We start from the raw sequence: 23,568 nt of genomic DNA on the forward strand, positions 1-23,568 counted from the left end.
GTTGTAAATAGGGCAATTTTGAACTTGTAAAGACAAGTTGTATATTTTTTTTGCAAGGTGTGGGAGAATTCATGCATTTGTGCTTGCTGCAAGCAATGTTTGCGGTAACATCCGGAACAGCAACGCAAAAAATGGCCTTCCAGACCACAAAAAAGGTCTACAAATCTCTAAAACACCAGCCCACAAACTGACCCGCCCTTTGGGTATCGACTGATTGCCACTACAGGCTAGTCCAAACTCTGGGTACAGCCTAGTTTGCGTTTGCCTTTTGCACCCCGGGCAATTTGGTAGAATAGACGGCTGAAGATGCAGCATAATGTGAGAAAGTGACTCTATATATACTGGACCAAAGTAAGGTACAGTGTGTATAGAGTCCACAAACCCCAGAGGTATAACAAAGGTTAAAGCCAGGTGTGACCCTACTCTCTAAAGTGGTAGCCTGGTCGAGCAGTAAGGCAGTACCAGAGGACAGTGTAAAGCATTTGTTGTACACACTCAGTCAGCAAAAGGTTTCACAAACTCAAAGACTGAACTCCAGGCCAATTGTTTTTATATCAAAGATATAGTTTTTTATTTTTAGAACCAACAGATATCAAAATATACTTTTCTCAATATGAGAGGTCTCAGATGAGTACTTTGCAGAAAGGCAATAAACTTTGTAAACCCAATAGGTACAGGGGTTTCAGTAGGCAACACAATTCTAAACACAATTTAGCATTGAGCTCAATGGGGTTTTCTATATAAATATAGTTGATTACTTTGTAGATTACTTTGGTAGTTCCAGGACTGGATCCTAGATTCAGTCCTGGGGTCTAGGCTGAAAACAGTCTAGTAAAAACGTTTTAGTTATTGCAGTGATTTTTAAGGAATATAAAGCTACTTTAAAAGTTCACACAAACTTTTCAATGAAAATCTGGCAATGTTATCCAATGGGAGAAAATTCAAGTTGCAGTTAAAGTACGATCTTGTTACTTTTGTAATCCACCACTGGGCTCCTAGGTTCAGCACTGGGGTCTCAACTTAAAACAGGTAAGTAATTACGTTTCAGTATTTGGTATGATTTTTGACGAATATTTCAAGTTTTCAAAAGTAGACAGAAGAAATTTCACAGAAAAGCACACAATGGATTCCTATGGAGAAAATTCAAGTTACTAGTAAACCCGGTTAGGATTACTTTTGCGGTTCAGTACTGGGCTACAAGATGCAGTACTGGCTTCTCTCCTGATCACAGGTGAGTACTTCGGAATTCGGAATGCAGTTTATTTTATGGGAATTACTTTAAGTTTCCAAAACTTCACACTTAGATTTTTCGAGTCAAACCAGTCAATGTTATCCAATGGCAGGTAAGTGAGTTACCGGGTGAGTACTCGACTGGTGAAGTTAGGGTTCTGGGCATAGACGCAGAAGTCCCCCAGGGTCAGGTAGGTACAGTTGGTTCACCCTCAGCGGCAGAGGGGCGGCCGGGTGCAGAGGTAGTTAGGCCCAATGTTATCCAAAGAGGGGCAGGGGGCCTCCGGTTGGTGGCTGCTGGCTAGCAGGCCACGCGGCTGTGGGAGCTGGGCTCCTGGTCACTTGCTCAGGGAAAATGGGGAAGTAGGATAGGGCAATGGTTGCACGGCCAGAGGCTCTCGGCCGGCTGGGTTCAGGGTGTTTTTGAGCCGTCGGGCACTCAATGTTATTCAAAGGGAAAGGTAAAAAATGAACAAAGGCTGCAGGCTCGGGACGGAGACTCTTCAGGGGCGACCACCACTTCAGGTGGTAAGTTGGGATCTTGGAGCACAGGTAGGTACCCCAAAGGAAGGCCCAGGGGGCTGCAGGGCGCCGGGTGCATGGGTGTCTTTGGGTGTCAGAAAAGCTTACCCTCAGCTGGTCGCGGTTGGAGGGGCCCCTGGTTCTGAGTCTGCAGGCATCATCTGGTTCGTCCAGGAGGGTCTTTAGACACTGGACTTTGGGTCCTAGTCAACCGGGGGGACGTCCTCGTAGACTTGGATCACTTGGGCAGGGGCCGGGCTCGGCGGGTGCAGAGTGGGTTGGTCTTGAGCTTCCTGGCTGGCACCAGAGGTGTTGCTGTTAAAGCAGAGCCTCTGCTTATGGGAGTCCCAGTCTTTCAGAGGGTCAAGGCAGGCAGGTCCTCCGGGTGTCCCAAGGTTGATGTCTGCAGGAGTTTCTAGGATGAAGCAGGGGCAGGTTCCAGGATCGACAGGCCGGTAGGGCTGGGGACAAGTCAGTTGGTGTCGTCCTGTTGTTAGCAGCTGCACGGCGGGTCTTTTGCTTCTTGATCTTCTTTCTTCTTTTTCTTATCGGGATCTGAGGAAGGAAGGTTCAGGGTGCCCCTAAATACTAATTTTAGGGGCACGGGCAGGGACCAATAGGTCCCTGTCCTTTGGTCGGTACACCACATAGCCTGCTCCTCTCCTGTGGGAGGGGGGCAGGGGCCTAGCTGTGATTGGGCAGGGCTCCCCATCTTCAAGATGGCCGGAGCCCGGGGTCGTGCTTCACCTCGCCTCTCCCACCTGAGGAGTGGGGTTGGCACAGGCTGGCACACCCCCTTCCTGACGTAGGGTTTCTTGACAGTCTTCCCGCCAGAGTGGGGGTTAGAACTGGTGGGGGCCAGTTGCTGAGTACAGCAAGTGGCCTGGAGAAGCTCACAAAGGCGGCATGCCTTTGAAGTTTCCCCCTGCCCATCCTGGGGGAGGAGACCGGGCACCTCGCCCAGGATGTGCATTGTTGCGGGCCCAGGAGAGCGGAGGGCTCTCCACCCAGGGGTCCAGCAACATGTTTTCTGTGTGGAAGCCTGGCAGCTACTCAGCCCAGACGTGGATTGTAGGTTACATCTCAGGGGGCATCTCTAAGATGCCCTCTGTGGATCATTTTACATTAAATTCCACACTGGCATCAATGTGGGTTTAATGTGCTGAAAAGTTTGATACCAAACTTGTCAGTCTTCAGTGTAGCCATTATGGTGCTGTGGAGTTCGTAATGTCGACCTCCCAGCACTGTATACTCTTAGTGGCATCACTGCACTTACAGTGCCCAGGAATGGCCCTGGGTACTGTAGGGGCACAGGGCTCATGCACCTGTGCCCACACCACTGGCATAGGGCACCCAGCTAGAGGGGTGACTGATGAATGCCAGGGCAGTGGGTGTGTGGGCATGGCACACAGGGATGTGTGCTATGTCGACTCTTTGTTTAGTCCTGTACTTCGAGACTCAGCCAGCAAAGGCAGTGTGTGGGTGTCAGGGTACAGGGCCACTCAGGGTGGCACAATAGGTGCTGCAGCACTTAGGGGTCTTCTCTGGTCACCATGCCCTGGGTACCTAGGGTACCATTTACTAGGGGCTTACAGGTGGCCAGAGATGCCAATTGGGTTTTAGTTTCAATACAGTTTTAGGGAAGGAACACAGGCCCTGGGTACCTGGTTGGTAGGAGCCCACGGCACACTCAGTCAAAGCACATCAGCAGTTCAGCAAAAACTGGGGGCGTACCAATGCAAGAAAGATGTCACTTTCTCACAAGTATCTATTGTGAGTTCTGTACAATGGATAATGCTGGATTAATCCCAAGTGGGCATTACTTCATTTTAATGGGGAATGGCCCATGCAAATCCGTTAACACATTTTTCCTCACACCTTTCTTTTAAAATGGGGTTTCAGAGGAGCACAACAACAGCGGTTTAATAATTAAAAATACATTGGAATCATTAATACCTGCCACCCAAAGCTATAAGAATAGATTGGATGGCATGTATTTGTCATTTGTAATGTATATTCAAAGTCTGATTTGTCACACTTGTATGAGTGTGATGGTAAGTTGTGATGGTACTCTCATTGGCAGTGCTATTTGGGGCAGTGGGTGGTGCAAGTTGCAGTGGCCTCCTGACAAGCAACCTGGCACTTATTATTTTACAAATTAAGCACTGCCAGCAGGTATCTCCCACAGGTGGGCTCAGCAACTCACTGCATCTGCCTGTGTGGGGATCCCAGGCCCCTCCTCAAAGATTGGCGACTTGCTTTGCAGTGAAATAGAGACTGGTAGGTTCAAAGAACTTGCCTGCCTTTCAACACAGCAAATACAAGGAGATGATGGATGGAGCGCTGAAACTTTTCAGACACTCACCCCAAGTCACAGACCTGGGTTGAATCCATCATCGTTCTTTAGCTCACTTTGCCACTCCAGTTCAGACACAGCCATATGCAAATCTGTCTTCACCCTGTGCCTCATGGGAACAGTCCAACCGAACTGCCAAGCCATGTCTTCACTGGAACAGAAACAAGCATCATGGGACCGGTTTCTGGCTAACAGCCGTCATCAGCCAGGCTAGCTTGAACCAAGTGGCAAAGTGAGCAAGGGACCCACGTCTGGGCATACCCTGCCAACTAAGGGAGAACACAAGGGATTAAACCCAGATCAGTTGACTGGGGGTGAGTGCTTGCAATGTTCAACACTCCGTCCATCATCCCCTTTGGTTTTGATTTGTTCGCCCTAAGTTGGCAGGGTATGCCCAGACGTGGGTCCCTTGCTCACTTTGCCACTGGATTCAAGATAGCCTGGCTGATGAGGGCTGTGAGCCCAAAACCAGTCCCAGGATGCTTGTTTCCAGCCCAGGGAAGACCTGGCTTCGCAGTTTGGGCTGGACTGTTCCCATGAGGCACAGGGTCAGACTGATTCACATATAGTCATGTCTGAACTGGGGTGTCGGAGTGAGATAAAGAATGATGATGGATTAAACCCATATCAGTTGACTAGGGGTGAGAGCTTGCAATGTTCAACAATCTGTCCATCACCCCTTTTTGGTTTTGCTTTGTTTGCCCTAAGTTGGGAAGTATGCCCAGACGTGGGTTCCTTGCTCACTTTGCCACTGGATTCAAGATAGCCTGGCTGATGAGGGCTGTGAGCCTGAAACCGGTCCCAGGATGCTTGTTTTCGATCTAGGGAAGACATGGCCTGGCAGTTAGGGCTGGACTGATCCCATGAGGCACAGGGTCAGACTGATTTACATATAGTAATGTCTGAACTGGGGTGTCGGAGTGAGATAAAGAATGATGATGGATTAAACCCAGATCAGTTGACTGGGGTTGCGTGCTTGCAATGTTCAACACTCTGTCCATCATCCCCTTTGGTTTTGCTTTGCCTTTCAACACAGCAATGTCCAAATGCAGATGTCAGTTTGTGCCTGTACTGGGACAGCATATTTGTTTTCACCATTGTCTGGCACACTATCGCAGTCTGAGCCAGGTTCACCCAATAAAGACAGCACACATTAGCCTGCTCTTTATTCGATGCCAGGAAGGATAGTGCTTTTTCTGCTACTAAGGAGATATTTGGATAGTTGCACACTGAGGCTTTGTATCTCTGAGGCTTTGTATCTTTAGTTCATAGCCTTACTTTTGAGGCAGGTAGTGGTACACTTACTTGATTATGTCAGGTAAACTGTGGGACAGTGACAATATGCCGCCATCGCTGTTAGAACCAGTTGGATCAATAGAGTCTCGCTTCACAATGACGCCGTCCGGAGTCTGGGGAGAAATAAGTCCTAGACATTAGGAGAATCTGCAACAGAGATGTTAAAGGACAACATTTTACAACTACTGTTTTCGTGGTGACCTTGACAACCTTTGGGATATATGTTCTTTGATTCTTTTGGATCTTTCTGTGGTGTTTGCACTGTGGGCAGTCAATTATTATTAAAGAGTCCATTCACCCTCTTGGATGAATCAGGGTGAGGGTCAGGCAGATTAGTTCTCTACATGGGTACAGAGCAGGAATATCGTCGCAAAAATATCGCCTAACATAAATATCACTGCAAAAATATCTACAGGAAGAAATATCGATGACAAAAATATCGTCTGACCAAAATATCGACAGACAGGTAAGTAATATCGTTAACATTAATATAGTTGTAATAAATATCGTTTACAAAAACATAGTTTACAATAATATCGTTTTTTAAATAATTATAAGTAATGTAGTGTTTTTAATGATTATTTTTAGTCAAAGTAGTATTTTTAGTAGTATATTATTATTTAATAATGTATTTTCAGTTGAATTTAGTATTAATAGTTCCGTAGCGGGTTGTGGGTTTATAGGGGAGTAGGGTGGGAAGTAATTTAAATATAATGAAATAATACATTAATTAATGTTTTAAATGAATATAAATAGTGTAATAAATAATAGTTAATTAATTTCAATTAGTTAATTGAATCATAATTATGTAATTAATTATGTTAATTTTTTTATTATTTTTAGGTGTGTGTACAGGATTTTTTTAGTGAAAATGTTTTTGGGTAAAGGGGTATTTTTAGGGTTCAGGGTCAGTTTTCAGTTTTTGGGTAAAGGGGTATTTTTAGGGTTCAGGGTCAGTTTTCAGTTTTTGGGTAAAGGGGTATTTTTAGGGTTCAGGGTCAGTTTTCAGTTTTTGGGTAAAGGGGTATTTTTAGGGTTCAGGGTCAGTTTTCAGTTTTTGGGTAAAGGGGTATTTTTAGGGTTCAGGGTCAGTTTTTAGTTTTTGGGTAAAGGGGTATTTTTAGGGTTCAGGGTCAGTTTTTAGTTTTTGGGTAAAGGGGTATTTTTTGGGTTCAGGGTCAGTTTTCAGTTTTTGGGTAAAGGGGTATTTTTAGGGTTCAGGGTCAGTTTTCAGTTTTTGGGTAAAGGGGTATTTTTAGGGTTCAGGGTCAGTTTTTAGTTTTTGGGTAAAGGGGTATTTTTAGGGTTCAGGGTCAGTTTTTAGTTTTTGGGTAAAGGGGTATTTTTTGGGTTCAGGGTCAGTTTTCAGTTTTTGGGTAAAGGGGTTTTTAAATATAATGAAATAATAGATTAATTAATGTTTTAAATAAATATAAATAGTGTAATAAATAATAGCTAATTAATTTTAATTAGTTAATTGAATAATAATTATGTCATTATTTATGTTAATTTTTTAATTAATTGTAGGTGTGTGTACAGGATTTTTTTAGTGAAAATGTTTTTGGGTAAAGGGGTATTTTTAGGGTTCAGGGTCAGTTTTGGGTTTTTGGGTAAAGGGGTATTTTAATTATATATATGTATTATTGTTGTTATATAAAGTAATGTGTAAAATTAATTTATATGTCCACATTTATTAAGTTTATAATTAAAAAGTGTAGTAAATTTTTTTGAAATAGTTAAAAAATAAAAGTAATGTAATGTATTTTGTTAATAGTACTTATATTTATTTATTATTTAATGTAATTTTAATTATTTTAAAAAATCGATATTTTTTACATCTATATTAATTACAACGATATTTTGGAGTCGATATTTATGTACTTACCTGTTTAAGTATAGGGTGTCGATATTTTTGTAAACGATATTTTTGCAACAATATTTATGTCAGCTATATTTTTGTTATCGATATTTTAACACCCTACCCTCTACATGACCCTCCTTCTTGAGCTTACCTCAGCAGGAAGAACATGTTTCTGTTTAGAACAGAACACTACATGTGTATTTGTTAAGAACACACTTACCCGAGGGGCATCTTGTCACTGTATAGCAGGTGTTTATGGTTACCCAACTCAATGGCACTCATTTTAACGACCTCAGGAGCATGAAAGGCTGAGTGGATACACAAGGATTTGAACCTGCAATGATTAAGCCAAATACAGATTCCAGCAGGGGATGCATGTGTCCAGTGAGACACCAGACCCTGAGTCTTGGATCCATATACTAATAGTCAAAGTGAAATAGAAAGAGCTTGCATCCTTGAAAGCTTGGTTGCCATAGTTCCCATCCACTATATTCACAGACTAGCCAATGCATTGCTTGAAAATCCTCCATATTCACATAATGTCTGTTGATGCTGGTGCACCTTGCGTCCATCCATGTTGGAGTCCAATGTCAGTGTCTGCACAGCAGTCTTCCTATTTTCCTATCAGGATAAGTGTGTAAGTATGCTAGAAAATAAGGAATAAATTGGTTCGATTTACCTGAAGGTCTACACTACTTCCCCTGTAGTCTTTCATGAAGTTACCGTAACTCCACCTCACATGATGGTAGACCATTCACTCAGCACTGGGTGCTGTTCTGCCAATGTAAAGTCAACTTCAAAGCATAAGGGACCCAATAGCAAAGCAGGAGGCATCTACACCGGCAGCATTTTTCCCTCCGAGAGAAGAGTTATGGTCTCATTACTAGGTCAGAGTAAAGTAGAAAATCAAATGCAAAACGATTTTGTATCCATGTTTTTACACTTCGTACGAGTGGTGCTGGAACAGTTTCCATGGTGTGGATGCTGCTGTCAATGTTGTGTTACTGAAAGTATGAAGTTTGGGAAAAGTCAAGTCTTACGCAAAAAACTAATGGTCCAATTCCCATCTCGCTAGGAAGGCCTCAAGATGGGTTCCAGGACAAGCAATTCCGATTCAGAGCCTATATTTCCAACCAAATTGTCCGCCGTTCGGAACGACCAAGTATGATGCAATGATCTCGTCCACATCAACCTTATCGTTTCTGAACCCGATCCTCTTATTCTGACCCGTTCACAGCCGAATTGTGCCATGCATTGGAGCCGGCTTCCGAACGACCGAGTACGATGAATGATTCGGACAGCCGTATTGACTTGGTTTGCAGAGACAAAACAGCTGTGGGAATAGGCCTTTGGGAGGCTTTAGCAGGCTCCCCTTCACCTAGGGCCCTCCGAATCTGTCCCGAGTGAGTGCCCATGGGTCCCCTCTTTCCATGCATGTACAGTGTGGCTTTTCCCCACCCACCCCTTTTTGCAATGGGAACCTGTGTACGCGTTCGGTATACAGGCTCCAATAGAGTTCAAAAGCCTTCACTATACAGATGCAATGGAATCGGTTGCTCGGACTCCTGGAGTGCAATTCACTAGGAAAGCCCTCCAAATCCGAGTCATACAGAGGGCTTTCTTAACGACATTGGAATCTGGCTCTAAGTGTAGCAAATGAGTTAGTAAGGCCCATTCAGGAGGAGGACGGTTGGGGAGCAGCACAAGTTCAGTGATACCCACCTATTCAAAATACTGATTATGGGTACCACCCAAATATTAGGAGCAGAGGTTTTCATCTGTGTGAAAATAGAAATATAGTGTCCTAATACTACGTAAGATTATGTTTACTCATGTGGACAATTTGGAAGCAAATGTAATACTCTAACAATAACGAGGAGGAGGGGAGCTATTGGGCGCACAGCAAGATGGCCGCACTGACATGCAACTCTGCCGGCCGTCTTAATTATCCTTCATCTATCCTGCTCCCTGAACGCAATCCATGCCTGAAAACAAAAGGCAATCATTATAGATAATGAGTTAACCCAATAAGTCAAAGCGGACCTGGGTACAGTACGGAAATACAAAGATAGTCCATGACTAATTTGCCAAGAAATGAATTCCATTATAAACAGTCTGTGTTGGGTAGAATGGTACAACACTGATAATCAATATCTCCAGGACCCTTCTCATGTATGCAATCAATATTCTATTTATGAATACATACACTGAGAACTCACACAAAATATATAGCGCCATACAGACCAATATTATTTGCAAAACATTTATTAAACATAAAGTACAATAAATATACTGAAATAGGTTGCGCGCTGGAACAGAAGGAAAATAGAAGGGGAGTGGTAGTGGTGGGTAGTGGGAGTGCAAATCATAGGAATAAAGATAAACACAATTTGAATCTTTCAAAAGGTACTGGTAATCAAAAGACCTGTCCGATGTATAGCATTTATTTACATGTCATCTGTAAATTTAAATCATGCAACCAATGCACTTTCAAGGGTATATCAGGTAGGAAGCAGGTACAGGTCTTGAAAAGTGGAGGGCGTCGACGTTTCGACTCGGCTGATGCAAGGAGGGCGGTTTGAGCCTCAGCTGCGAGTCTTTATCAGGACGATAAAGGGCAACCTATGGGTGAGAATGCTAATTAGAAGAGGCGCTAAGTGTGGGGTCAAGATGTAGGGTCAAATTCAAAAACTGACCTAATCCTGGTGCCAGGTCTGGCTACTCAGGTAAGTTGTCGAATAACGTAAACCAATGGCCTGCGTTCGCCAGAGGTACAGAAAACAGAGGTGTGCAGTTATTTCAACACCATTCAATGCGTATCTCCGTTATGGATGCGTGTGATTTAGATCACTGTCCTGTGAAACAAATTAAAATGTGTGTCAGACAAGTGGCTGGCAAGGCCTATGCATATACACAACTACAGTGGGGCTGGTAAGACTAATTCCCTGGTGGCTAAATTAGAGTTCTCTGTTGTGGCTAGGCAGTGCGGAATTAATGTACCGCCTCAGCGTAAAGAGCGGTTTCCACTATTTATCTGCGGTGAAGATTGAGGTCGGGATTGGCCCTAATCAGTTAATTCAGGAGAGGAGAACGCGTATTAACAGAAATACCCCAGGGGGTGAGGTCAAAGATTTATCTTAGTTCGAAAGACCACCGTTCAATCCATGTTGCTCGTCTGAATTACGGGCAAGGAATGGAGAACAGGCCGCGCCAGTAGATAAGCCGGTAATGGGACGTGCGTGACGTGCACGTTGGGGGAGTGCCGTGTGGTGTGCGGAAAATCGAGCCCAGAGGCCCAGAGTGGCGTCACAGTCCCTGCGTGCTGCACACAGACGACCTCGGTAAGGGGTCGCTGTCATAAAATGGTAATTTTACCGTGTTTTTTATACATGTTTTCCAACATCCCTAGAAAACTACACAGCATTTTTTTAACCTGCTTACATCACTGCTTCGGTTAATCTGGGGGGTAGACAAGACAGGGTGGGGTGGTATTCGCTCACATTGGACTACGCTAAAGGACGCTTCTGCGCACCAGACCCCTACATATATTACCTCTGAACACCCCCCATGTGGCAGTGGAAGATGGCGATGCTCACCAGCATCCTCTACCTGGTATTCTAACACATACACGATGTGGCACGCCGAAACACGCAATTAATACGCTGGACACCACTATTAGTGCCTGGCGGTCTATCAGCAAATTTGCTGCCAAGCTTCCTATTTACACTGCAGCATTACATCTGGCGGATCATGCTGCGCTCTCTGTGACGCAAGAGGAGGGCTCGATGCGCTCATTGAAAGAGGCCGGTATTGATACAATGTCGGACATTTACCCCGACAGACGCTTCATCATGCCTGAGGGGCTTCAATATATCGCCAACCCGCCACCAGTATTTCAGTTCACTGTGCTCAGGCTTTAGCTGGCTATTAAATTACACTACACTACATATTCTATTGAACCACCTTCATTGAACTCTCTACAGCTGCTGTTGGTAGCTCCCACATGGCGCAAGTTAGTCACTAAATTATACAGAGCTGTGCGAGTTGAGAAGTTAGCCAAAGCAGACAAAAGCCTTGCCCGCTGGAAGGCTAAACGTACTCCTCCACCACCAGAATGGGAACACATATGCAACCTAACCAGCTCTCTCACACCTAATGGCAATTTGTGGATTATTCATTTCATGTATATCCATCAAACATACCATACACCCAGGGTCGGATTGGGATCACAATTCGGCCCGGGCACTGATGAAAAAAGTGGCCCACATTCAAGGGGCGTGCCCTTTCATGGAACACCATTTGGTTACTCTTTGAGGTCTAATTTGTAGAGAAATATTTAGTAAATTAAGCCTTTTAAAGCCTACAGAGCAAGTAACATTGGTAAAGACTAGGAGCACTGCAGTTCTGATAACTGAATACTTACTTGCAGTCTTAACGCCCTGCACAATGCCGTTAGATACTCTTTCCCAACCAGCTATGTCCTAGACTCTAATCATCACATAAATCAGAAATCTAGCACAAAGTCAAGGAGAAAGGGTAAGACTGGAATCTCTGGGAATAGCACATGTAATAACAAAATTCAGAATTCACAAACGAGGAAAAGGCAGTCTGGGGTGTAAAGAATGCTGGAAAATGTATCTGTACAATCTAGTCATAAATGTATTTCACAACCAGCAGGTGATGTCCATATACAAAAAACACAGTTCTATTTATGAGTACCAATTACAGTACACATGATCCGATTTTTTATTTAAGGGCCTGAGCGATGAAGTGATCTGCCCAGAATCACAGGTTGTTGAGCAGACGCTGGGACTCAAACTTGAATCCCGATCTCTGCAACTCTGGCGTCAGGCCACATATGCCTATGCACAGACCAGAGACGTTTTAAGGCATGGGCAATGTGGGCTCTGGCCCAGGGCCCCAGCCTTTCATGGAGCCCCCTGATAGAGCCAGCTCTGTTCTGCAGAGAATCTTGCCCTAATGACCATGCTTACTTTTTAAACAGATTGTTTTAAATACCATTTGTGAGAAGTTGGCCTGATATATGATGTCTCCAATTCTGGGGGCACCTTGTATCAGTCCAAACAATCCCTTATGGTGATGGTTGTAAGTCAACCTTATAGACAAGCTATCCATGGACTAAGCAGCCTTAAAGGCTTAACTCAAGGGGGCATGTGAAGCCAGCTGTTTTACCATATGCAATCCTGTAATATCAAATGAAAGGACACCACACAAGTTATATATTATAAAAATATATGTATTTATTCTCAGAATAATACCCTAGACTCTTTATGAGTATAGAAGCACAAGCGTTTAAACAAAAGCACAGTATAACATATGAAAGTTGCACAATTATGGATGAGGCCGGGTGGCCACGCAAACCATATATCAAAAAAGTGGTATAAGTAACACTATTCGATCAGTGGTAAGGCCTAGGGCCTTGGGAATCGCTGGGACTACTCAGGACTAACAGTGATGAAGTCGGGAGAGGCCCGCGGGACTCGGGTGCAGCGCTAAAAGCACACGCATGCACCAATGCAAAGTCAATGGTGAGTAAAAGTTACTGTTTTAGGAGTCTTCCGACTGGACTAGAATTACCAAACTTTAGACTTAGATACTAGAGGGGTAAACCACTACAGGAGCACCGGCGTTCATGAGTTACCTCACCCACAGGAAGCGGGTGCATAGGTGCCAAAGTGTGTCGGGTTTCGTCACGCAGTTCGATGGTGCCTGGAGATGAAGATGATGCAGGCGTCCAGGAGGGAAGTGTCTGGTGCGATCCAAGGGTGGATCGAAGTTGTACAGTACCTGAAAGCAGAGGGGACAGAGTCTGGGCCACTAGCCAATGACCAGGAAGGAACCAGGAAGGAACCAGGCGATGTCGGGCGCAATCAGGTGGTTGTCATGAAGCTTGTCTCCGCTGCCACGTGAACTCTGGGACACCGAGGATGTCCTGGAGTGGATCACGGGCTGTCCCACAAAGGTTCTCACTGTCGGCGGTGTCGGCTTTTGGATTGGAGCTAACAAGCCTTGGCAAAGGCAACCCATGCAGGATTCGAAGATTGCTTCTTACTCGGACCAGCAAGGTCTGAGCGGGTGCTCCTTTTCATGGAAGCGAGGGCCAATCTGGAGCAACCAGACTAGTGGTGTAAATTTAAAGGTTCATTGGTACTGGGATGGTGTACAAAAGAAGGGAGTAGTTGATCCTAGTGCGATCAAGGAGGGCGTAATTACCACTCAATTAAGAGCGGAGGGTCCAGCCTCTGCGCATGCCCTCAACAAAAATAGGCAAGGCTGTTCCTCGGGGTTGAATGGGAAGTGGGATGCACTGGTCAAGGGAAAAGTGGTGGTTAAACAATGATAACCTCCCACTGGGTATCCATTGTGTTGGATATGTTTGCCTCACACACCCTTGCAGGTGTCATGCTTCATCATAGGCGTTGCTCCTCGTCGGGTAGGCGGTGCAATTCCCAATCTGGCAGATGGTGTAAACGCCACTCAGAAAGAAGTGGCTCTTTCAATCACAATACTTTCACAACACCCACCAGTACCGTTGGAACGACTCCTTCTCCTTAATTCCCAGTCAGCCTCCACAAGATGGACAGCCAGGGTCTGAGTTTTGGGGAAGAGGATGCAGCATCCATTCTGAGAACTCCATCAATCCTCGGCCTAGAGACCAATATAGCCACTGGAAGTAACACAGCCAACTGGCAAGCCCTCTCCGACTTGAAAAGGGAATGGGTTAGAATCACCCTCCACGGCGCATTAATGGCAGAATACTTTAAGGCCAAAATTGCCCCCAATGGGCTGATTGTTAAAAACTTCCCCAGAATTTTCTGGGAGGACGGACAATTTAAAATTGAGTCATGGAAATGCACCCATGACCTGCTAATCCTAATTGTGAACACCTCTAAACGTTTAGCAGATGAACTACTTGTACGCATACAAGCTGCGGAAAGTGCCCTGAAATCAGCAGTCCCCAATCCGGGTTTCAAAACCAAATTAACGGAACTCAACAAAGAGCTGGCTGAGCACAAGGAATACCTTATGAACCAGAAAGTCACAAAATTACAGAAATATAACGGTTCTCTAAAGAAAAGGTATATCCATACTTGAAAGACGACTACGTCCCACCGGGAACCAATAACCAATCAGACTCAAGTACCACCTCATCCAGAAGGGGGCCCAACAGTTGTAGTGATTCCAGTGGAGATGACTGGCAAACACAACAACAACCACAACACAGGGGGAGAAGAAGAGGAGGACAGGGTAATCAGAACTTCCGACATCCGCCATACCCAATACAACCATTGTGGCAATTCCCACAATTCCCACAGGCGTTTCCACCCTATGGCCCCCAGTATCCCCCCCAGTTTGCCCCACAAGGTGGTAACCGACCTTTTTTAGGCAGAGGTTGGGGCAGAGGGTGAGGGCGAAAGCGAGGCAACGCGCCAGAGAAAAGAGTACAGTGGGAAACAACACCCCAACAACAGGGGGTGGATACCAGGAGCATGACGGCACGCAAATAAGCCTGGTTGTCAATCTCTCACAACGCCAACTTGCCAAAAAGGAAGAGAGGGTGTTACAGAAGGGTCTCGGGTTTGTCCCAACTCCCAAAATTGACTTGTTTACACAAACATGTGAGATCCAGAAATTCTTTCGCAAAATCAGGTTGAAGGCCTTTTTCGATGGGAGACCAAATGAACCTATTGAGGATTCTGGCTTACACAATCCTTCAACGTTTACCCCACATAGTGGAATGGTCCCTAACGAAGTCCTCACTTATGAGCAAGCTGTCTTGAAAGAAATCAAAACCTTGAATCACCAAAAAAGTCATAAAAACATCTCAAAAGCTGAATTGCTTATGCTGGAATCCCCAGCCAATGATCCCTCTATCACAATCAAGCAGGCTGACAAGGGGGGTGCGACTGTCCTGATGAACACCAAAGACTATGAGACAGAGTGTCTTAGACAATTGGGTGACAGGCGGTACTATACCCCCATTCCAGCTGATCCCACTGAACGTCACAAAGGCACTATCATTGGCCTTGTTGAGGAGGCGGAATGTGAGGGATGGATAAGCAGGAAGGAGGCAGAATTTCTGGTCAAGAAGGATCCACGGATTCCCTACTTCTATATACTCCCGAAAATCCACAAGGAGATGACACCCACTCCTGGATGCCCCATAGTATCGGGAATAGACTCACTACTGGAGCCTCTGTCCCAATTCTGTGACCATTTTCTGCAACCGCTGGTTAAGCGGATACCATCCTATATACAGGACACCACAGATGTCCTGCGCACCCTTGAGACCTTTCAGGGCAACGGACAGGACAATGGTGAGATCAACTTTCTAATCACCCTCGATGTGGAGGCCCTCTACACCAACATCTCACAGAGGGCCACACTTGGGGTGATAGAAGAAATTCTCAACAGTGAACAATGGGAGTCCCACACACCACCGTCATTCATCATGGAATGCGCAAACCTTGCATTGACAGAGAACTATTTTGAGTTCATGGGAAAATTCTACCACCAGACACAGGGCACCAGCATGGGCAGTACTTTTGCCCCTTCGGTCGCATGTCTCTATATGGCTGATTTTGAGGGGAAGTACATACATCATGAGATGAACCCCTATCTCAGTAACATCAAACTGTGGAGGAGGTTCATCGATGACATCCTGATCTTCTGGACAGGAACCAGTGACTCTTACCAGACATTTTATGAGTGGATCAATACTTTGAATCCTTACCTACATTTTACCATGGCAGTGTCCGCAACACAGATCCCCTTCCTTGATCTCACGATCAAACTTACTGAGGGCCTCCTGAGCACAACTATGTTCAGGAAATCCACTGACCCCAACAGCCTTCTACACTTTTCCAGCCACCACCCAAAAGCGCTACGAACAAATCTACCGTTCGGTCAGTTCCTGAGAGTGAGGCGGAACTGTAGCAGTGTCCCCGAATACAAAAAACAATCCGCTATTCTATCCAAAAATCTAGCAGAGAGGGTACCCGGTGAGAGACATAACAAAAGCCCATAAAAGAGCCAGAAATAACCATAGGGAGGCCCTGCTTGAACACAGGGAGATAACCCCTAGTGAAAATGAGCCAATGACCTGCGTAACTACCTTTACACCAGCGTCAACACAGGTTAAAAGCATCATCAAACGCCACTGGCAGATTTTGAATACTGGGGACCTCTCTCTAGAGTTACCAAGATTCGCATTTAAGAGATCGAGAAACGTGAAGGATATCTTGATCAAAACCAGACCAAAACCCATTAAGAAACCCACCCAGTCTACCCTCTGGCACCTACCTCCGGTGACAGGACATTACCCCTGCGGGTCATGCAGTGTGTGCCCCTACACGGCTGTGTACAAGACTGTACAACTGACAGAATCATTCAATTGGGAATTAAGGGGCCACACCAACTGCAACACCTCACACTGCATATACCTCTTACAATGGCCGTGTGATCTACAATATGTGGGCATGACCACACGCCCCATTAAGACACGCATTACAGAACATCGCAGTAGCTTCCGTTGTAAGAAGGACAACACCAAGATGTGCAAACATTTCATTGAACTCAAACACACCGCGGACTCCATAAAGTGGTTAGTCCTAGAATCAAGTCCCAACTGTTCCAAACTGAGCCTTTTTTTGAAAGAACAACGATGGGTCCATCGTCTGGCCTCAGACAAGGAGGGATTAAATGAAGATATCCCCTGGAATTCATTATAAAGCCAAGACCCACACTATCGTAATCCTTGAACCATGCTCCGTCACCACTCCCTTGAAATGCCCCCTGGACAAACAATACCACAATTGAGTAGATGGGTTGGTTAACCGGGAACCTTTCTGGTCACCCATAGAATACGGGTAAATCACACTGAAGCCCGTGACCCAGATTACTTTTAGATACATATCTCAATCCATATTCTCATTGGACAAGTGTTTAATTTCGATCTTTCACATAATATACTTTACAGGCTGACTGGGTCAGATGAAGAGCCCCCTGCCACATAGAAAGTGTCAATAAAACAGAAGTCTCAGGGTAAACAACCACGAACACCTTTACAGTTGTGCCCTATAAACTAGCCACCAAAGAATGGCCGCCTGATTCACCGACTAAACCATGCCCCCTGTCGCATAGTAAGTGCCAATAAACCAGTAGTCCTAGTGCAAACAACAACGAACATCTATAGAGTTGTCCCCTATAAACTAGCCACTACAAAATGGCCGCCCGATTCACTGACTTAATCATGTGACATCCCAAGCCCTCCCACACCTCCAGCCTCTCCGTGAGCATGGCCACGCCCCAAACAAACCACCCCTTAATTGAGTCAAACGGGACAGTCTGGACCAGCCTGTGCTCGGTGGGAGAAGGGGTAGGACGAACGCCTACTACACGGAGAGCAGTAGGTAAGTGGACCGATCAGGAAGTGTTAGTCAGGAAATACGTAAACCGGCATCTAGCGGTGACCGCCGGTTCCGCTAAGGTTAACACGGGTCCGCGCTATACGCGCTCTAACAAGTATAGAATTGGGAGTCGGGTAATACATGCACCGGCATTTAGCGGTGACCGCTGTTTCTCGCCAAATCTAAACACGTGTCCCCGCTAAACGCACACTAGCAAGTAGAGCGCAGTTTATCCATTATCCACGAGAGCGAGGTTCGCCGGGTGCTCGCTATGCTTAGGGAGACTGGGTGATGTGTGGTGTTTGGCGTTACATCAGCAGGGGAACCAAGGCGTAGCACAAGTACACACACACCCCCCAATAGATCACAGCAAGGATTGACCTCTGCACCTTAGGAGCCAGGTTGTGACAACACCCGCTTACGCTATAAAGGGTCTCTGTTTATTTGTTTATTTATTTAACTGATGGGCAACTGAGTCCAACACATAAGCTAGGAACTGCAGCACACGGTTGTTCTTTCTGATATCATATGCTGCAAACTCTAACTTTTAAATAACCCCCCACCACCCAGCCTACTAACCAGAGGCTTCTCTCATGATGTACAACCCGCCGAGTATTGATGGGGCAAATAAATACTGACCTCTAGGTGAGTTGTGGATACCTTGTGTATTTGTAAAGAATTTAATGCTGCTGTATCAGTGTTTTGTTTTTATCACTCCAGTCACACGCATGCAGCCCCACATCAATCAGCTGCATGTTGAGCCCACGCTGCATCACAAGCATGTCACTTGGTTCAACTTGAATGCATCTACATGCTGAATGCACGTATGCACTACATAGTATGTCAATATGTATGTACCTGGCCACTGATATTATGTCACTTATGCTTATAACTAAGCCTCTTTTGTTCCCCACTCCAGGCAAGGAACAGCATAATTGAGGTAAAACTCTCCCCAATTATTAAAAATAAGCAACACTGTCTGACATAAGGATTTTCACTTTTGTAGACCATACCACATAGGTCCTGACGAATCGCAAGTAAATTCTACACAGCGAGAAACATGTCGACCAAATTTTTAGCTCCTAGCCTAGTCTAGAATATGGATACATTATTGTCCAGTTAAACCTAGTCTAGCTCCACCCTTTTAATTGTAACGAGGGACCACCCGAATAAAATAGTCTTAGGTACCCTACGCTACTTTTTAACTCACACCCAGGTCTGCAAACCCCCTTGGCCCCATACCCGCACCTCACCCATAGGCAGTTGGATACAAAAGATCTCCGCTAAAGAGTCCCTCTCTGAGGTGAGCCCGTTGGGAATTGCACCGCCTACCCGACGAGGAGCAACGCCTATGATGAAGTATGACACCTGCAAGGGTGTGTGAGGCAAACATATCCAACACAATGGATACCCAGTGGGAGGTTATCATTGTTTAACCGCCACTTTTCCCTTGACCAGTGCATCCCACTTCCCATTCAACCCCGAGGAACAGCCTTGCCTATTTTTGTTCAAGATCATTGGTACTGGGGCCACAAGCCAACGGGCAAGCGACCAGACCAATGCATTGCGCAGGAAAATGCAGAAGGGCCCCATGCAGCACTCAGCAAGTGTAGAGGGGTAAGCTTCGGTGCAAAAGCTGCTCAGGGCTGGAGCTTCTAAGATTCTAATGCACAGCTTCGAGGGAGCCTTGGAAGCTGCACGGTCAGCACTTCTTAGTTTTTCCAAGATGGCCGGCCCCACGCTTCAGGCCGCATCCACGGGTCTCAGCTTTGTAGGGACTGTGGATCGGGCTGTTGGAAGGCAGGGAAGCTGGGTCTTGTTGATCTCTGTTGCTCGAGTTCTGGCGGGAACTGCAACAAAGCAAATGGTGACACGCTGGATGGTGCCTGTTTGCACAGGGTGGTGACTCCTTGACCACAAGGGAGATTCTTTAGTCTTCTTCGTCGAGTAGGATGTCGAAGGGTCCAGAGTTTCATTTCATAAGTTTCAGTCAGGATAATCTGATGTGCATCTGCACAGCTCCTACCTTTATTCCAAATCAAGGGGCTGGATTACCTGCTAGGTCCCTCCTATGGGTGAGACCCAGGAAGGGGGTGGTTACACCCCTTTTCCTTTGTCCAGAGTCGCGCTGGGACTAGGGATGGTGTGCCCCAGAACCGGTTTGACTGGATTATGCATGGGAAGCCTTGTGCTCCCCAGGCAGTGTCTAGTTTCTTTCAACCCTCCCTGCTACAATCCACTATCTCCTGTCTGGGTGGTGTGACACCTCCCTGTGACCGGAAACCCTTTTTCCAGGCCTCCTCTGTCGAGTTTCGGTCAGCAGCAGGAGGTCAGACTCGTGTCTGTGGCAGCAGCATCCATTTTGTGATGCTGGGGCTCTGGTTAGGATTAACCGGTTTTAGCAAAGTAACATGCCTTCTCCCTCTAGAAGGGTGGAATGCTACTCCCGTCGACAGGACTGTCGAGGGGGTAGTATTCCAAAGTGTATGACACCAAACACGACATGTTTTGATAAAGCCAAACCAAAGTTAGCAAGTAACCGCAAGGATTATAATGCACTTAAGAGTATATGGTATGGCATTATCCTGGAACAGCTAAGGGAATTGGTCCCGACAGCTGCAGACAGGCTCAGCTCATGCTAGAGCTCCATCTCACATAAAACCAAGCACTCTGCCTCCAGGATTGTTAAGGCCTGCCATAGGTGTGACTGATAGGTATATATGTGTCCAGATTATAGGTTTAGATATAGGTATACTATATCTAAGCAAGGGGTGATTACACCTCCTTGCCCCAGCTGAGTGATCAGCCAGTGGTGTCGATTTAAGTACCAACCCAGGGGTGGCAAAAGATATGCTGCAGCCCCTGGTAGGCCTTGGATGCACCTATGCCCTGAGCACATATAGTGCATGGTACAGGGGCTGACAAGGTGTCCAGTACCAAATTGGATATGCACCTAGGGTGCATGGAGTCCATTTTAAGAGAGAGCAGATAGCCTTGGACTCTGATTAGCAGGGTCCCAGCCCAACTAAGTCGAAAACCAGCTAAACACAAGGCAAAAAATCTGGGCTAACCATAGTCAGGTATCCACCCTCCTACATAACCCCCCCCCCCCCAAACGAAAGGAGATACGGCTATCCTTGACCAGGTAAGCCTATTTTACCTGAGTGGCCATATAAGGAGGAACCTGCACTGGCATGGTTACCCCCTGTGTCATGGTCCACCAAGTAATCCCTCACCCTAGGGGTATCAGAGGGTCTCCACCAATAGGAATTACTACCTGTGGTGTGTTTTGGCAAAGTAAAAGGCTGGTGTTGAGATGGAGTACTGAAGTGAGGCTCCACTAATGTAGGGCTCAGCTTCCTCCAATCATCTTCCATTATGAGAGCAGATAGCCTTGGACTCTGATTAGCAGGGTCCCAGGCCAACTAAGTCGAAAACCAGCTAAACACAAGTCAAACAATCTGGGGTAACCATAGTCAGGTATCCACCCTCCTACACCATTTTTTCAAATGTATTTTTAATATGGGATCAAACAGGCCATCACATATGAGAAATGGGAGGATGTCACAGAGACTATTTTCAGTAATTTTAGTGAGCTGCTACTGTGTTGTAATATTGAAAACACATGGCAATGTCTTTGAATATTAGATGTAAATACATTAAGAATTTGGACAAGTATGGTAGTGCTCTGTCAAGTGACCAGCTGAAAGAGGGCATCAAAGAGCAGAAATTGGATCATAAATTCAAATCTGTTCCGAACAGGGGCCCAAAAATATGTTTGGCCCAGGGCCCCCAAAATCCTTAAGATGTTTGGCACAGACAAGGAATGAAAGTGAGAGGATACTCTTCTTGCACCGGACACAGGGCCAAGGTGACAATGGCCTACATGTTGAGCAACTAAAAAAACAGCAAGGCCCCTTTCTGTCACAAAATTATTCGAGCCCTCCAGGGAAGGAGCACCTAATAGGCAGGAAGCCCCTGCTATTACTAACCTACTCAGCCCTCCCAATAACTTCAGCTCAGGAGCACATGAACAGCAGTAAGGTCCCTGCAATTAGTAAATTAATCAGCCCTCCCCAGACCTCTAGGCCTCAGGGCAATGTCCTGGCAGGGGAGCACAAAACCCAGCTGCTGGGTAATCCATGGAAGCCAGGGGGAGGCTGAGGTGAAGATGGTGCAAGTTCCAAAAATCACCGGGCCCCCACAGTGAGACCCATTCTTCCTGCCCACTATGCCATGAATGTGAAGGGCTGTGGGCAAGGTGTTAAAACTAACACTGTTTATGTGCGGTGTGGGCCCCTGGGGGGCTGAGGTGAAAATGGCTCAAAGGCCTGAGCAACACCTGGCCCCCAGGGAGGTCGATTTTTGCAAACAATCACCCCCTCCCCAGCCACCCTCAGCGTAATTGCTTTGCAGGGCAGGGGGTGAAGGAGAGGCCACAGCGGATAATCACTGCAGCCGCATAGTGAAGCTGCATTCATTTTTTCTGTCTCTGTCTCCATGCCCTCTGTGGGCCGTTTTTTTTCCCCCCTTTCCTAGTCTACAGAGAGCATGGAGACAGAGACAGAGAAATGAATGCAGTTTCACTGTGCGGCTGGGAAAGGGGAGAAAAAAACGGCCCACAGAGGGCACAAAGACACCGGCCCTTCGGCCCATGCCCGAATACCCGCATTGCCAATCCGCTCCTGCATACATCTCTCATACTCCATCGGTGTGGCCTCCGCGACACAAGTACATGTAAACGATGTGGCCGCCGGATGCAGACTTCTGGCACCTAGCATGGAAATGTAGGCGGATGAATGTCTTCTGGGATGAGGTAGTGAAGTGCATACAATCCATGTCTGGGACCCTAATACAGTCCTCACTGTTAGTATGTCTGTTATGTTATGTAGTCAAGCTGAAAGGCACAGTAGGCAGGTTTGTGAGAATCGCACTGCTCATGGCTAAGCGCCGGGTAGCGCTGACCTGGGAAAGCACCTTAGCCCCAGGGGTGACACATTGGATTAAAGACATGGTATACTGTAAAGAGAACCTTGATTTATATGCGGAAAAGCTTCCATCGTCATCTAAGCCTAAAAATATCTGGGCACCACTACATCAATATCTTCAATTGCAGTCCCACAACGGGTCACAACTGGAGACGGAGTGATCTTAATTTGTACACATATTGCTGTCACAGCAGCTCTTATCAATGTATAATGTCAGTAGTTTATAACTTTTTTTTATAGCCAGAGTGGTCGATCACCTGTTGTTTCTTGTTCTGTTTGTTTATTGTTTGGGCTGCTTTTCACGGCAGAGATGCTGCATATCTCATTTTGAAACTTCAATAAAAAACAATAATAAAAAAATAATAATTACAACAATAACGAGGAAGTGAATTGATATGGTAATGACGTTAACAGATGTTTTTTGGAGTGTGGGAAGAGGCTGCAGAAGAGATTAACAAATTCTACCAGGACCTTGATAATGTCAATCTAGAACATAATATTCACATTGAATTTAGGAGCACCTGAATTGATTTGGATGTTGAGGTCAAGTAGTAAATGATAGTTACAAGCAACAATTTACAAAACACAAACAGGAATTGCTTTTAAGAAACAATAAGATTCCATTTGAACATCTTAAATAAAGGCGTTCCTATTCTTTGCTTGAAAAGTTTACTTTCAGGGGCACAAATCTTTGTTCAAGAACAAGAGCGGCTTCTAAAATAAAAATCCATCTGTATTATGTTTTAAAATAAGCACAGAATAATGCCACAAAAACTGCAAATCAAGTTTTATTGAGGAAGAAATTGTCTCAAACCAGGAGTTGCTACATTATTCACCCAACACAAGACAACTGTTTCTGGGCTCCGATGGTGGATGAAAATGGAG

At 45.7% G+C, this 23,568-nt stretch overlaps 1 protein-coding gene across 2 annotated transcripts in view; it reads right to left on the reverse strand.

Annotated features, from left to right (window-relative positions):
- Positions 1-23,568, reverse strand: part of LOC147748681 (A.superbus venom factor 1-like) — a 1,130,076-nt gene that overhangs the window by 1,019,728 nt on the left and 86,780 nt on the right. For both annotated transcript variants that reach the window (XM_086963555.1, XM_086963554.1), the window contains exon 5: positions 5,414-5,517. In XM_086963555.1, coding sequence (XP_086819681.1) covers positions 5,414-5,517 — 104 coding nt within the window. The remainder of the gene's footprint in view (positions 1-5,413; positions 5,518-23,568) is intronic.

This window comes from Lissotriton vulgaris, chromosome 1_1 (genome assembly GCF_964263255.1).
Source record: "Lissotriton vulgaris chromosome 1_1, aLisVul1.2, whole genome shotgun sequence".
Classification (NCBI taxonomy): domain Eukaryota; kingdom Metazoa; phylum Chordata; class Amphibia; order Caudata; family Salamandridae; genus Lissotriton; species Lissotriton vulgaris.